We start from the raw sequence: 16,285 nt of genomic DNA, 5'->3' as shown, positions 1-16,285 counted from the left end.
GCCCCCAGAAAGTGGCTCCTGACAAGTTGAATCTCTTCTTGAAACTCATCATTAAATGACAGAGCTGTTCAGCATCAGGCATGGTTCTTGTTTGCCTTGACCACTTCAGACATCTGGAAAGGTGACACAATACCTTTAGCATAACAGACAGTGCTTTAGTAAAACTGTTCTCTAAGCCCTTCTTTGTTTTGAGACAAGTGGGTAATGAAGTAAAAAATTAGATTATAAAAAAAGGAAGTACAAAATATGATTTTAATCACTAAAGTTTAAAGCGGCAGTGAGCAACTTTTAACAGATTTAAGAAATCTCTAACAGTTTTTCTTCAGTGGATATGGAACTATTTGGATGCACAAACCACATGCTGGAATTTTATTCTTTTGTCTTTTAGCTCCCTACAATCACTAAAACACTTTTCAATAGTACAATAATACTTTAATTTGGAGTTTCAGAATACAAAGCTTATATTACTTGTAATTTAAGTTACAGGCTTAAGGTTTTTTCATTGTTTATGGTCTGATTATATGCACTGATTCTTAAATCTCAGCAGCCACTTTCTTTTAAATCCTCATTTGTACTACAGAGATTACACTTGGCATATAGTGAAAGACAAAATAATAGAAAATTGTTAAGATGAATACATCAGCAAACATCAGTATTGTATCTGTGCACACTGTGTGTTCTTCTGTACTTATTTCCTCAACAGGACTTCCGATTCATTATCATATAGTTAAGGTGGCTAATGTTGGTGTTTTCAATGACTCTTCAGAGTTAGTTATTTCTTCTCCCACTTACCCGTTATGGCTCAGGAAAATGTCACTTTTCGAAATGAAGATAAATCTTTTAATAGTTAATATAGATATATATGTGTGTAATATATATACATATACATAAAACAGGAAAAATTTTTTACTTGCTCCTTGTAGTGTATTTGGGCTTTTTTAGTTGTGGTTGATACTAAGGTGAACAGTGAGCTTATTGTTGCCTCAGAATGCCTTCCAGTTTCTCTGGGCTTTTTTTTCCTTGTGCTGGGTTCCAACAGCGATGCAGATCACTGAAATATGATTCAGATCAGGGGAAGGAATAGAAGGTTCCAAGTGCTCTTTCACCTCTTCTGCCTCAGAAGGTGCTCTTATGTGGGTGACTGTAAAGCCTTGTGTAGAGTAAAATAGAACATTTCCGTTGGAAGGGACCTACAATGATTATCTAGTCCAACTGCCAGCTACGTACATCTCAAGATAAAATTTCTTAAAACGTGGAGGAGGGATTGCAAGAAACTGAGTAATACTTGTAACTACACTTCCCTAAGTTAAATGAGAGAATGTTCTCTTAAACTAGTAAAAGCCAAAAAAGGAGATTCTTGTTCTGAGGAGGAAATTTCTATTGTGATTTTTCTTCCAGGGTTTCAGTACCATGCTTAGTACACGTGCCAAAGTATCTTCCCATTTGTCCAGGAAACTGAAAGGAACTCTTATTTCTCTGTGCTGTGTACATCATTGTTAAGTCTTCATTTGCTACATCTGTTCCAGAATACTTTTTGGCTCCTGAAATGAGCTAGAAAAGTTACAGGATAACTTTATGGTTATTTGTTACTTCCTGGAAATTTTGGTAAATTTTTACCATAGTGGTTTTGGGTTTTTCTGGTTGGGTTTTGTGTTTTGGGGTTGATTGGTTTTGGGTTTTGGTTGGGGTTGTTTATTTTTGTTTGTTTGGGTTTGTTTTTGTTTTGGTTTTTTTACCTCTGAGCCCCCTCAATTTCGGGAATTTAGAGTTCTGAACAACTATAACCAAGATCTCCAATGCTACTCTCCCATTCTCTCACCCCACATTAATGTCCTTTTGCTGTTGTTGAGTTACACATTCCAAATATATTTGCAGGCCCTGGCCCAGGCAATCAAGGAAGCCAAAGAACAGCACCCTGACATGTCTGTCACAAGAGTGGTGGTGCACAAAGAAACTGAACTTGCTGAGGAAGATGAAGAGTAAAATCAAAAATGCCCTCAAGCAAACACTTCAGGTAAGGTTATGTATATAATTAACATAGGAAAATGTAGCGTCAGTTTTCTGTTGCCTTCTGTCATAAAAGGCTTGAAAAATATGGTTCGCTTTTGACATATGGTGAGTTGAAACGGGCACTAATAATAGACTGTTAGTATAAGAATTTTTATCGTGTGTCCAATCTGGTATTAATTTTAATTTTCCTGTATGTTTCCCAGTTTTGTGACAGTACTCTCATGGCATTTTCTATGATGTTTGGTCAAGTTGTAGTACTTTATATTGAAGTGAGTTTGGGGAATTTCTGCAAAACATGAAGAATGTGTCACATTTTTCTGTTTACCTGTATAATTACAGTCCTTTCCTTACACCTTGCTCCTTTCATGGGAAGGCTATGTGCAGTTTCCCTGTAGTGAAAGGGCACACTCAGATATTTTAATTTAGTCAGCTAATTCTTAATCCTAAGAACATTGACATATTTAACCTTTCATCATTTTCCCAGGCAAGGAGGTAAATGCGTTGCAAACTCAAGTTTTAAAGCCCCTTATTTGTTGACAGAGGTATTTGAAGGAATGTCAGTTTGCTAGGCCCTCATTTCTAGGAATGAAAAAGGGAAGAACAAAACAAAATCACCTGCTCCACTTGATGTATCCAATAGAAGGACCAGAATGAACACTGAATAAATCTGCTGTTGCACTGGTTATAGGCAACTCCAGAAGGGCTTGGAAAAATCTGCATTGCTTTTGAGAGCTGTTAGTTTGTAGCAAGAGGAATGCCTGTGGTTCAGGTAATTTCACTGGTCCCTTGGTACACAGCGATGTTAAAAATGCATGCTCAAACCATCCTTCTCGTATGTTCAGCATTTACATAGCAGCACCTAGGGTAGAAAGATACAGTGAGGCAGCAGAACAGATCATTTTGATTTGCAAGCATTTGCCATTATAATATGTGCTACCACCACATTTTTAATTTATTATTAATCAGTGTGAATTTAAAGGTCTTGGGAGCAGGGATTGGCTCTTCTGTTACATTTGTGCAGAATGTGCCAGTTGCTTCATGCTAACTTAATCCAAAAAAGTATATTTCAAATCGGTGTGCAACATAATCTATCCCATATAAGTAATTACAACATCTCTCTTGAAGGGGCTGTGTCATGAGAGGAAGAAGCAACCTTGGCAGGTTTGCACCACATTTCTACATTAGTGACTAACTGCAAAGTTGATTCTGTTCCTTCATCAAATACGTAACTACTTTTTAAACACTTTAATCAGAAAAAACATTTGAAGAATTTGTTCTGTCTGAGGGTAGCTTTTTGCTTCTTGGAGAAATACATACATTGTGGAAGGGTATTTGCAGTGTATCAGAGAGTATTAGATGTTCTTATCTGAGTTTGCCAATTGCTTTACAGTTCTTGGTTGAACTGTTTGTGAGAGAGTAACAGAGGACTAACGTGAAGACATTTCACTGTGCTGTTCTTGTATGAGACCTGGTGACTTGTTTGACTGATGATGCCTTTCAGTTAATCATTAAGGAAAAAATCTAGTTGTCTAAACACGGTCACCTGAAGTGCCTTGAGTATCTTTCTGCAGCTTGGACCACCAAGAGACCTATGCCCTCCTGCAGCAGTAACTGAAGGGCAGGTGGGACTGCAGAAATGGCTTTAGTCAGTTGTGTTTAGGCAGCGGAGTCCTGCCATGAATCTTGCTTGGTTGTTTCTAAGGTGGTGAGAGCTCTGCCCTGATGACTACAGCAGTATTGTTTGTGTAGACTTTTTTCTCTGATAAAAGTAAGAGATATTACACTGATTCTGAGGGATTATTAATTGAACAAATATCTTCATTTTTTATTTATGCACTAGGCTGTAGATTAAAATTTGCAATAAATTGTGCAAGAGGTGACGACTAAAATACCATAATCTGGGAGAGGGAGAAAATTGCTTGCTTGCACCAAAGCAAGAAAAACACTAAAAGAAACCGAATTACTGTTTACCTCGTGACTGAAGCAGGCTTTAATTAATGCGACTTTTTTTTAATGAACTAACCTTCCCCCAAAACGTATGTGGGAGAAATTACTTTTGACACCGATGATGTGACGTTTACATAGTATCCATTATGAATGCTTATGTAATTTCCCCCCGCTTTTTCTTCCAGAAGTACAAATGATACTGACCGTGATCATGGCCGTGAAGAACTGTAATCATTCCAAGTCATCACTACTCTACCGAATTCACCAAGCCTAGCAACGGTGACCAGATGTTCAAGACTTAATGCCAATACCAAACTCCATTTTAACATCTTTGGTCTATATTCCCTTACAGTCTTTCTTGTTTATTTTTTTATAACCACTTCTTAACAATCTTAGATTTTTTAAAATGAAGTTTTAGAGGGTATGATCTTCTTTTGCACAAATACTTGTATTTTTGAGGCTGATTCTTAATTGCATGAAAGTGAACAAAAAAGCATTCTGGAAAGCATTGTTCACTGGAGCAGGTGGTAATTGTGCAGGAAGGGGGATCTTAACTAATTTAGATCTAGTTTTTTCCAAATATTTCAAGTGAAATCTCTTACTGGAGTAATTTACAGATATTTTTTTCAGATTATTCAGGTAAATATATGGTATCGCATAACAAAGATTTTTATAAAAAAATACAACATTTCCTAAAATTTGAAAAAATATATTTCTTTGGATAAATTTTATATTGATATCTCTGTAACTCTTTCTGTTCTAAGATTCTCCTCTCTGTGGAGCAGAGATGGTGTGGCAGTCTATAGAGGAGAAGGAGTTGCAGACACATTTCTTCTGACTGAGCACTGTGTTCTTTTTGCACTTTGGTGCCAATGCTCAACTTTCTGCAGACGTTTTGCTGTCTGCAGCATTCCAGATAAGGAAAGAAGGAAGAACAAAGTATCTTTCTCTTCCAACAAGAGATGATCTAGGCAGCTTAAAACCTTAGTGCTTTTTTTTTTTTCTTACTGTGTCCAAACTTCAACGCTTCCATTATTTGAATACTTGTAGGACGCTCGCTTTCTATTAAACCTCACTGTCTCCATGTTAGTACTGACATTTCTGTTATTGAGAAGGTATATGTTTCAGATGCTTCGTCTAATGGTTAACGCAGGTTTTTAGGATACTGAGTAAAAGTGTACGATGGACTTCATTCATAAAGTAATAAGACAGTACCATCATTCCAGACTGCCATTGAGAAAACCTGTTAATTATCTTGGATTTTATTTTTATTTTGTTCTTGCGGGGGCGGGTTCATTGTTTGGGAGGTTTTTTGCTGTTGACTCTGTGTATAGTTAAAATGCCAAATTAGATTTATAGCAGCTTAAAGTTGTATTAAGTGATATTTTGCTTTCTGTAATTCTGTTATAAAATAAAGTTGTTTATTCTCTGTATTACTTTTGGCACTGAGACATAAACTTGGAAGATATTTACAGTGAGCGAGTCAGCTAAGAGAACTGCAATTGTAGATGCTACAGAAGCTTGAAAAGCAAGGATTAGTACAAGCAGTCTCCAGGGCTGCCAGAGGGGTGGCACAATTGTCTGGCTCCTAATACTGATACTAAAGTATCAGTGTTTTTCAGACATCTTCCAATAATCACCCCGGTTTCTGTGGTTCAGAGAAGAAATCTTCAGATGCCAAAAAAGATGAGATTTGGACAGCCCAGTGCAAGTTAAAATGCCCCTCAGTCTGTAAGTGGTTTTACTGAGTTCATTGAGTTAGGATGTACTGTGATTTTCAAGTAACAAAACAAATCATAATGCTTTTCAGTACGTTCTTTTTAATTTCTGAGCAATGTATTTTTGGTGTTACTCGCAGATTATACTGCTGCCATCTGTCAGCACGCTTGCCCAACAGAAATGCCTATTAGTTCTGGCTTCATACAATTTGGATAACATAAGACAACAGTAACCAAGACATTGATTTATGTCTGCATATAGGTGTTCTCAATTACATCCCACGTTACCCTGAAGAATAGCAGATAATTTTCTGACCTGGTTTTCTTCACAAGCAGAGAATTCTGCCTTTCAAAAAGGGGAGGAGAACCCCACCCAACCTAATAACATAAGAACACTATGGCAGCACTGCGCATGAGCACGGAGGTGGGCAAGGACGTAGCAAGTCTGGGATATGTAAGTGGAGGTCAGAATGGAGATATATGTGTTTAAGAAGATGTCTTAATGATTTTTTTTTATTTACAAAAGTGTGTAACAAAAAGCTTCTTAAAAGCTTTATAAAATCTTTGAGGTATTTTTGATATGATGTAGTATTAGTTGCAGAACTTGTTTGGTGGGTGGAAAACATTTTGCTTCAGTTCCTTATTGGTTTGGGTCTTTCTGATTTGTTAGACACTAGATCAATACTGGGTTTTATTGCAACTGTATTTAATCCTTAATCACAAATATAATATTGAAAACAATATTGCTTTCACTCAGAGCTCTGTTTCTTCAAATAGCAGTCAAAACCTTTTGTCAGGGAAAAATTTAATAGTGCTTTCAGGTCAGCATGGCTTGTGCATAGCTGTCACTTCCATTGGTTAAACATGTACTAATTAAACAACCATTGTCATGCAGAAAAACTGAAGCCCGGAATGTGATCGGTCCTAAAAATAGTGAAGTTTTACAGATTCTAGTTGTATGTAATTATTCAAATGTTCTGGAATATTGTGTAAGTCTGAGTTTTCGTGGTTGCTTTTTTAAATATATCTGTAGCAAAGCCTGCGACATGCAACCAAAGAAATTGTTCTCGAGGCGCTTCGTAAGCTGGCTTTATAATACATCGGCAATTTTAAATACAATTAGAGGCCCATTTAATGAGAAATTTCAGTAATTAATTCTGCTTAAATACTGAGAAAAGTGAGTCATGTGGATCCTACGCAAAAATACTTAACACATCTTCCTTTTTAATCATGATCACCTAAGGGTTCATCATAGATGTTGGAATTGTTCTGCAGATTGTTTCCTAGATTAAGGTTTCATAAAGGCAAGCAAGACACTCTGGTGACAGACTTGAAAAGAAAAAAAAGCCCACAAGATTTATTGCTTATTCTTTTGTTTGACAACTCAAGCTGCATGGCAGCTTTTGGTTTGGCTGCAGAAGAAATCAACTAGATGGAATAAAATGAATGACATACTATGACAGAGGTCAGAGTTTGTGAGATTTGATAGCGATCAGAATGCCAACTAACTGTACCTTGGTCAGGACACAACGGGAGCTTCTCAGCTTTTCGGCATGTGGGCTGCTTGAAGCAGCTGGCGTCCTGCGCTGGTGACCTAGCTATGCCTCTGGAAGGTGTGAAACTGTTTCAATTTTCAGCCTGCCCAGTTGTTTGGTTTTTTATATACTGCAATTGAAAAAAAGATACTTGGATTAGTAATATTAGTACAAATTGCAAGCGCTAGAAATGCTTCTAATACCTGCAGTGTTGAATTATTCTGTTTGGTGTGAAGCAAATCCTACAAGAGTCCGTGGAGGTAAGTATATGTGAGTGGCTGGCCCGGGCCAGGGTAAATGACTGGCACTCCCAGGTTCCTGTCTCTGAGGCTACTGGTGGTTGCCCAGGGGTGTGCGTAAGGGTAAGTACTGTACTGGGAAGTAGTACTTCCCAAATATTCTTACAGCTTTCAGCAATTTTCAGCTGGTCTATGTGTGTCTCATATTTATCAGCCTCTGTGGATTTATGCCTAATTGCTTTTTTAAAAAAATTCCTCTGGCAGACATTTTCACCATCCCATGTGTCTTAAGAAAAAAAAAAACACTACTTCTTGTTTCTTTTGAACCTGCCTGTGCTAGCTGCATTTGATAGCACCGCTGCCGGTACTAGGAGAGGCACCCAACAGTCATTCTCTCTTCAGTCGTTCCCCAGCCACAAGCTGTTCCACAATCCTTTATCATTCTTATCACCTTTCTCTGTGCGTTTCCTGCTTAAATGTTGAGGCTTTAAATTCTGCTCTGGGAGGTGAATAGGAAGCAATCACGGATAGGCAGGAAGGTTTTAAACGTGCTTACTGGCTGTAGATGGAGTGGAATCCTACCTTTGCATTACTGCTAGTGAAAGGAAGACAGGACACCTCAGTGATAACAATAATTGAAGACAAATTATTTCCTTGCAATCACTGTTCTCATATATAGTTGGAGAATGCTTTTATAATTCACCCGGACAAAGGCTTAGTTCTATGGTGTTATTTAAATACATATTTTTCGTTTTCAAAGGATTTATGTAGGATACCATGATGTGTTTTATGCTGGTAGCATGAAAAACGATTTCTTGACACTATTCAGCAGAGGAACCAAAACCAGCAAGGCCTGAGGATTTTCATGATGTGTTACTGAGACTTGAATTTCGGATCCTCCTACATGTTAGCGGTTGCGGCTCAACAAGCAGTTGTGTCAAAGGCATCCAGTGTCTTTCTGTTATAATTCTTACCTAATATCTGTACAGTGTTCTTTTCAGTATCCATATCACTGTTTTACAGTAAAGTGCTGTTAAAGAGTGATCTCACTTTTCAACATTTTAAACTCTCTATTCTTAGTCATTTTGTGACATCAACAAAACCAGTTTTATATTGTGGTAAGACTTGCTGAACTGCAGTTCTGTATCCTTACATTTGTCCAGGCCAATCTTTTCTTGCGTGGTGGGGGAATGGGTGTTTGGAATTGAAGGGGGAGGGGTATGTTAGAATTCCTTTAACCTCTGATCAATATCCAAGATCACTGCTTTTCTATCGGCAGCATCTTTCTTAAATGTAAAAAGTCAATTCTTTGTAGCAGCTGTCTCAACTTCCTGGCAGAGGGTTGTGTAGATTGTAGTTAATAAAAGAAGAGGAAAGAATATATTACATAGAGTAGTTAAAGGTTTTCTTGAAAGATATCAATATTACAGAAGTTAATGTACTCAGGTAAATAGTAGTTCCACTGGCAGGGCTGAAGAATGGACTCCTTTTCACTTCAAAGCTACTGGTCTACTTAGAAAGCAAAAATGTGTTGTCTAAGGATTATGTAGGAAAACAGGAACTGTTTGATAGAACAGGACACTGAGTCAGTTGGCAGCACGTCCTGTGTGTTGCAAGGATCTATATCAGCTGCTTCTGAGGAAACTGTTGGACACTTAAATAGCAAATAATGAAATAATATACCTCTGGGGAGGTAACAGAGCGGAGTCATGGCAGGAGGCCAGTAGTCAGGTTCACTGATTCTGTACCATGGTTTTTCTAGGTGAGACAGCTGTAGGCAGAGGTGGATCATTAGAATGAAACTTTCAGATCTCTCTCCTTAGACACCATGTTATACCTGGCTTTGACTTCTGGACCTCTATCTGCAGTGTGTTTGACCTCTAACGTTACAGCCTACAGAAACATTGATACTGAAGAAACCATTACCTGTGTAAGAACAGGCCTTTTTATCTGTGTTAATAATACCTGTATGAGTTAAGACCACTTTTCTTAAGAATCTTTGTTTTACATTTCAATCTCTGTGTCACATAAGTATTAATAAATACACTTCTGATACTGTAATAACGCTAGTTTTTTCAGTGAACCTTAAATACATAATGACGTAGATCTAAGCTTAGAAACATCAAAAATGAAACAAAGCATCATATTCTTTTTCCATCATCACTGCTTTCATGGGATCATGATAGATCTTTCAATGAGAGCATTATTTTGTTTGCTTAGTGCCCGCGCTTAAAGTACTTGAGCGGAGTTCGCTAGAGGTACGAGTAGGCCATTAAGACCTTTTGAGACTCTCTGTCTTTACAGTCAAGCCTGGATGTACTAGGTATAAAGAAGGTATGCACTGCTTTGGACTAGGCCTGCCAGGCAATATTAAAAGTCCAGATATGAGAGGAGGTGAGGGAGCAGGTGCTCCCCAGTGTCCCGAGCAGCTATGCATATAAGGTCCAATCAGGAGCTGGGTGATAAGGACCTACTGTGATTTCCTATCTGAGGGCTGCCTTTGCAGCGATTCTTTCCTTTTGCTCCCTGAAACGCATCATGTTTTTTGCTAGTCAAATGAAACATCTAGTGTGAAGCTTAAGAACTGAAGGACCACAGAAGTCCACAAGCGCTTCTCCCCCGGGAAGAACAAGTTTATACAAAGAGCAAAATCAGAAGAAAAGTGTCTTCAGCCTTTTGGTTCCAAAACATTGGGAAAGGACTTCCAGCATGATCGCAGGTAGGGCATCTTGAAATGCACCGAGACCCTGTTAATGGGTATCTGAGCTGAATTGCCAGCTGGAGGTGGGGAGCCCTGCAGCTGAACTGCAGATTCCCCTGCCAGCTGACTGAGATAAACTTGCTTTTACTATCTTTACTCTTCTAGGTTTTGCTGTGGTTCTCTTACAGGGTTGCTTCCTTTGAAGTAAAAGTCTGTGTCTTTATCTTGTATTTAACTTCTGCTGTTCATCTTAATGCTGTGACTTCTGAATAAATGCCTGGCTTTTTCCACCCCACCTTCTGCTGATTTCAGATGCAACTACAAAGTACTTTGCACTTTCATAGGTAATTCTTTTGGGAGCCTAAATAGAGACTACTAGATGTAGTTAGAGGTACTTGCTTTTATGCATCCTAACCTTTACTTTTACTATACAAAATGTACAGGTAGCTCTTTCCAAGTAACAGTTGGGTTGTCACCTGTTCAATGCAATGTGTTCTATGTAATTTGCATAGATGTAAACCAGTGTGATAAATTATGTATTTTAAAAAATAGGACAGTATTAAGATGCGTTAGAGGACTGTTACATATAATAAAGGTACTTGCTGTTTGACTCCTGTTTTCTTCTCGTAGACTTCAACGAATTAGTGTTTCTTAAACCTGTGGTTGTGGCCTCATTAGTGTGTTTACAAAATAATGCAAAGGTGTTCTTAAAAGTCTGTGAGACCTGATCTTAGACAAGGCATTATCCACTCTATTCTCAGGGTAGGTAATGACAAACAGCTATAATGAAAGGTAATTGCAGACAGCAATGGGTAGCAGATAGGGACAGGAAATATCAGGGACAGTGATAATAGTCACTTCTTATTCTTTATCAGTTTGGGTTTAAACTTGAGAGTCAGAAGCAGAGAAGCCAAAAGGCAATAGTACTTTCAAACAGTTTGAATTGCATTGGCTATGGCAGATGGCCCACAAAAATCTGAGATGCTCCAAAATTTGTACATCTACAGCTAATGGGGTGGGGGTGGAGGGGCGGGAGGTTTTTTTTTGTTTGACAAGTATGAAAAAAAAGAAAACTCCACAGTTATGGGGTTTTTTTTGTTTGAAAGATCATCCATTTGTCAAATTAGAATAATAACTGGTTTACGGAACACTGAATCTTTTCATAATTTCAAAATTTGACATGGTCAGTCAGCAGAGAAAAGTCCTTTTGTTTCCCATCACTGTTATATTTTGCTCCAGGTTCTATGGAAATCATACTTTAGAAAACCTACAAGCTTTCCCAAAGTGTACAAGCTAATAAAAACAGTCAGTTCTCCTTCATCACCCTTCTCCGTTTCCTAGATGTCAGTGCATGATATGAACTTGCTATTTATGCATCTTCAATTTAAAAAGACTGCCTTCCTTGTATATGCCAGCTCAGCTCTCTCAGGAACTTGTTATATAGCTTTCTTCTCAGTAGGCTAGGGAAGGGCTAGTGAGCAAAGTGTTTTCCCTCCCTGCAAACCCTGTGTCACGTAAGGGAACTGATAGAGTGCGTTGCAGGAAGTCTCCGGTGTCCGGCGAGTTGTGTAAATACTGCTTGCTTGGCCTCATGTGAGAAAGCAAAACTGTTGTGTGACCTTTTTGAATGGCAGCAGCTGTTTCTGTTGTATGGCACAGCGCTAATTTCTTCTTTCCGTTTTGTTTTCCTCCATAGTATTAATCTACAGCTGGTTATTTTTAAACCTGAAGAGCTGAGTACTGGGTTTAAGCTTGCTTCCTGAGACGTGAGACCTACTTAAATGTCCTTGAGTTCTTCTCTTTTTGTCCAGATCTCCTGGGTTTCTGCTGCTGCCCATAATAATTCAGGAGGACCTTTCCAGGATCTTGTGCCATGGCCAGTTCCTCATTAACTGAAAAATAAACCAAGCAACACAAAATTCCATAAGCATGTGCTAATTTCCTATGGTGAATTTTCATAAAGAAAAGGAGCTGGCATATATTAGTAAGAAGTAATCTTATTTTAATAAGTAGCATGTTAGTATCAGTTTGCCCATGCTCCTAGAAGAAAGTCTTCTGAGTGTGAGATTGGGACTGTGCTTATGCCCAGTGAAGCGCTGGCACGAACTCTATTGACATCAGCAGAAATAGGCTGTTCTCATTTGCCTCCACCAGCTTACAATCAGAATAAAATCCTTAAAGAACAGCAAGGAAAGCAGCTAGCTTGTACTGGCAATTCGCCTTCTGCTTTACTGTGGCAGTGCCATGAGAGCCTCAGACTGCCCTGATCCTCCTGATGCTGCCTGTGGTACAAACAGAACAGAAAAATTGTCTCTGCCCCCATAACCTGGCATCTTCAGAACAGGATGGTGGTGTCAGAGGCTTGGAGAATATTTGGAGCTGGAAGGAGAAACGGGGAAGGGAAGAAAGAAAAAAAGGGGGGAAAAAAGCCCAGTTAGCATAAAGCACTTTGTCACGGGATATTAGCTTCTCTTGTCATTGCTAGCTGTTCAGGAGAAATGTGTGCTGGACTGTTTGTTGGTTTTAGTTTTATTTTTAAGGAATCTTGAAGGGATGATACTAAGGTGGGTTTTGATATATTTACATGGAACCTCTCTCTTGCTGCACAGAGGAAAATGAAATGCTTATTTGAGAATGAAAGAAGACAAGCTTGCTTTTAGTAATGCAAATTTGTTTTGTTTTTTTTTTTTAAAGCGATCTAAGGAAATAGGCACCTAAAGAAGGCTGAATTTCTGAGGTTTTGTCAGAGAGGGAGGGTTGGCATTTCAAGGAGTTTATTCTCAGGCTTATCTGTTGTTAGTCATTTCATTCACCTGATGGTCTTAAGCTGAGGCTGGCTCTGCTTGCCTGTGCAGGAGGAGCTGCTCAGGATGATTTGTGTGAGTTGGCTGGAGGCCTAAGTGGGAGGTTGGACTCTGGCAGTTTCACATAAAGCAAAAGAAGGGCTTGGAGGTAGAGCTGGGACTGTGATGCCCAAAGAATTAAATAGACAGGGATTCATTTCACATCCTCTTGAGAGTCCCAGCCAGAAGGCCTGTGATCTGCAAACTAAGAATCTCCTTCCCTGGGGCACTGAACAGCCAGATGATTCCCTCAAGCATCCTTCTCAGTTATGAAAGAGAAGCACAGAAGCAACACTCCTTTGGCAAATTAGTCTGTGAACTACTTTGTTCACCCCTCTCTCTTAAAGCCATGATTGTTAATCTCAAATAATTTAGGAAATCATTACTTAAACTCACTACAAATCCAAAGCTAAAATTCTGTGCTTTAAGAGAAGGAGGATTTAACATCTAGTTCTGCAGATTATTTACAGACCTGCAGAAAGTGCAGCTAAGGAGGATATGGGCACTGTCAAAGAGGGCAGGCCAGTTTGTTTCAGCAGTTGATCATGCAGCATGAATGCAAACATCTGTGCGCTTTTTCAGATGGGCTCTTTTGGCTTAATGAAAGTATTGTCTGAGCCTCAGCAAAATATCTGTACTGATGGGATCTGTAACCCACCTGCTTTTCCTGATTCGCTTGATCCTAGCTGGAATAGAAAAAGCAAGAGCATCGCCAGATAAGAATGAGTTCAGTAGTATCTCAGGATTATTTCATAATAACTAATGCCTTACTATCACAGATGGACACAGAGACGATTATTTGTTGAAAGGGAGAATCCCTGCTTTTATCCAAAGTCTAATGCAATAATTACATTAGCTTCCGTTTCAACCTTTTTTAAGAAACAGCTCTCAATATTTAGCCTTCCTATTCCCTCATAGATATGGAATTGTACAATGTTTTGGCACCACACTGTTTTCGGTTGTTGTTTATTAGTGTGTGAAAAACTGTCAGCACCTTGCTCTAAAAGTAATTTATAACTGAAGGCAGCGCTGGGTTAGGCATGCTGAACAGGCTTCCCTAGTTGATTAATTCAGCATCTAAAAGCACATCTTGAACAGGAAATGTTTGAGTTTTAGCAGCCTGAAGGTAACTTTTTATGCAAACAAACACCCTTCCTCTCTGTTAAAGCCTCAGGTCTAAATGCCTGGAGATGTTATACAAAATAAGAAGTTAATTCTTTCTACATTTCTGGGTATATGGGGCCTTTCTTGCTTTTAGAACTGTATTAAATTGCTCAAATTGCAGGATTTCAGAAGTCTGCAAGAGCAAACTTAGTGAATGTACAAATTGCAGTGCTTGATCTGGCATCTAGGTAAGGGTTCTTCTCTAGCCTGGCACTGGTGGGTGAATCTAGCCTTCTCCTGTTGGGCTGATGCACCTCGGGCTGGCTCAGGGTGAATGTCTCAACTTAGCTGCAGAGCCCTGTGGTCAGGATTGTCCTGCCTGCCCTAGCTAAGTCTCTGTTTTTGAGATAATGGGTGAGATGCTAGAGCTGAAACCTGTAGTATATACATTGTGGACCATTGTCCCAGGCAGGGTTCTCACAAGCTGTCCCAAGAAGCATCTGAACTTTACAGAGGAAATCTAGGATATTGCCTTAGCTCTCCTGACATTCCCTGTGGAGAAAAGTTTCAAAAGGCAGCTAATTTGAGGAACAAACTTAACCCAGTGCCTGCAGGAACAGGTTTTAGAAGGGCTGAAGGGAAGAAAGGATGAAGCTGCTGATCCAAACATGTGGCAGGGCTGGTCTTGGCAGATGGAAACCTAAAATAACAGCAGCACATGTGCGAATCTACCGCTACAGCTGGGACCCAAACCTGGAAGGCGGGAAGATCGTCCCATTAAAACATCTGACTCCTGTCTGACATACAGGAGTTTCCCTTCTAAAAGAAACTTCCTGCCTGCCACGGTTGTAGCCCAGTGTCTTTTCTGTGCAGGACCAGTCAGGCTCTGTGAGCAGCCTCGGTTTGCAGTACCCAGAAGCGTTGCACTGACTGTGCATTTACTTGGGTGGGGGCGTGCCTTGTTTTGGGTTTACTCAGAAGGTAGATTTTTTTTTTTAGTACAAACTGATTTAAAATAGAAAAGGTAACACGGCAAATGTGCGTTTAGTTACAAGGTAAAAGCAAAAATGTGCCTTTGAAAGAACACAGAAGTGTACTCAATAACCAACCAGTTATAGGGTGTAACTGCTGCTAAGTGTCTCACTGAAGACTTGCACAGTGAAATCACAGAGGAAAATGATCTGTACTTTAGCCACCAAATTAATTTTCTCTATTTTGGTTGCCTCCGCTATAGTATAATATAGTAAAATCTTCTATAGTGCAGTATGTAAAAGTGGAGTTTTAAATGAAGGTTCAGTCCAAGTTCTAAACAAATTCTTCTAATTTTTTTAATAGAAAATGGTCTAAAATGCTGTACAAATTCAGAAAATTGTTTATGATCATAGTTCTCTTCAGTTTAGTTAATGGTACAAGCTTACCAGTAGCCTGTTATATGAGGAGTTTTGTCTGCCTACCCGCTCAATGCCTCCGAGCCCTGGCTCACCTTCTAACAGTTTGATCCTGAAGTAGGCAATTAGCAGCAGCAGTAAAACCATGGGCATAAAGATCCCAGCGAAGAGAATGCAGCCAGGCAGCTCCTTCACAAACACCGAAAGCAGGTAACTCACGCTCATTTTCCTCTGCAGCAGCTGTGCTGAGCAAGACCCTTCAGATCTCCAAGGGTGGACCTTTTTTGTCCTGCTTTCTTCCTTTTGTCCCTGTTACCCGCATTCTGCCCTTTGCTCACGCTATTATCTCTTTTTGGACTTTGCTTTGTTTGTGTAGGCCTGTGATTTGTAGTAGGACTGGAGTTCACTTGCAAAGTTACTCAACCACAAGGTTTAAAAGTGCATATTGAAGTAATGCAGGGTTTTGAAATTTTTTGATATGTTGGGCTGGGCAGGGCTCAACATGTAAGGCTGCCACCTTACAAGCAACGTGGGTTCTGTCATCTGATAATGTTGTACAGGCTGTTCCAAATAATAAGTAGCCTCTTTCTTGATATATTACTAATTTTACAGTAGATCTCAAATTCCCACGCAAGGTCAAGACCCTGTTATACATACCATACAGGCATACATGTGGTCTCTGCTCTGAAGAGTTGTTGGACCACTGAGGCAAGCGACAAGCGAGCGAGTGGGTGCTGTACCAACAGCATTTTTTCCAAAGACCAGCTGCAGAACAGTGAAACTCAAGAAGGTTTCTTTAT

The 16,285-nt window shown here is 39.3% G+C and overlaps 2 protein-coding genes across 21 annotated transcripts in view; one reads left to right on the top strand and one right to left on the bottom strand.

Annotated features, from left to right (window-relative positions):
* Positions 1 to 5,390, top strand: part of EPB41L2 (erythrocyte membrane protein band 4.1 like 2) — a 117,971-nt gene extending 112,581 nt beyond the window's left edge. For 17 of the 20 annotated variants that reach the window (XR_012659652.1, XM_075087628.1, XM_075087633.1 and 14 more), the window contains 2 exons: positions 1,876 to 2,014; positions 4,143 to 5,390. Coding sequence is in view for 16 of the 20 variants with exons in the window: in XM_075087628.1 (XP_074943729.1) it covers positions 1,876 to 1,983 (108 nt within the window). In the remaining 4 variants the exon portion in view is untranslated. Of the gene's footprint in view, positions 1 to 1,875; positions 2,015 to 3,135; positions 3,172 to 4,142 lie in introns of all 20 variants that reach the window. The other 3 variants (XR_012659651.1, XR_012659650.1, XR_012659649.1) reach the window with 1 other exon arrangement.
* A 6,429-nt stretch (positions 5,391 to 11,819) lies between these two features.
* SMLR1 (small leucine rich protein 1) lies at positions 11,820 to 15,798 on the bottom strand. The gene is made up of 2 exons (XM_075087635.1): positions 15,581 to 15,798; positions 11,820 to 12,042 (listed from the first exon to the last, which is right to left on the bottom strand). The coding sequence occupies exons 1-2, from the start codon at positions 15,708 to 15,710 to the stop codon at positions 11,924 to 11,926; spliced, it is 249 nt and encodes an 82-aa protein (XP_074943736.1). The 5' UTR covers positions 15,711 to 15,798; the 3' UTR covers positions 11,820 to 11,923.
* Between the last annotated feature and the right edge of the window lie 487 nt (positions 15,799 to 16,285).

Source organism: Phalacrocorax aristotelis, chromosome 3, assembly GCF_949628215.1.
Source record: "Phalacrocorax aristotelis chromosome 3, bGulAri2.1, whole genome shotgun sequence".
Lineage (NCBI taxonomy): Eukaryota > Metazoa > Chordata > Aves > Suliformes > Phalacrocoracidae > Phalacrocorax > Phalacrocorax aristotelis.
The sequence above is the reverse complement of the archived record's forward strand: the minus strand, read 5'-3'. Positions and strand labels throughout refer to the sequence as shown.

Excerpts from the sequence above, each read along its gene's own strand:
- SMLR1 (XM_075087635.1), bottom strand. The coding sequence starts at position 15,710 with ATGAGCGTGAGTTACCTGCTTTCGGTGTTTGTGAAGGAGCTGCCTGGC. Across the intron at positions 12,043-15,580 it reads CAGGATCAAACTGTTAGAAG|TTAATGAGGAACTGGCCATG; the intron begins GTGAGCCAGGGC and ends TTTATTTTTCAG.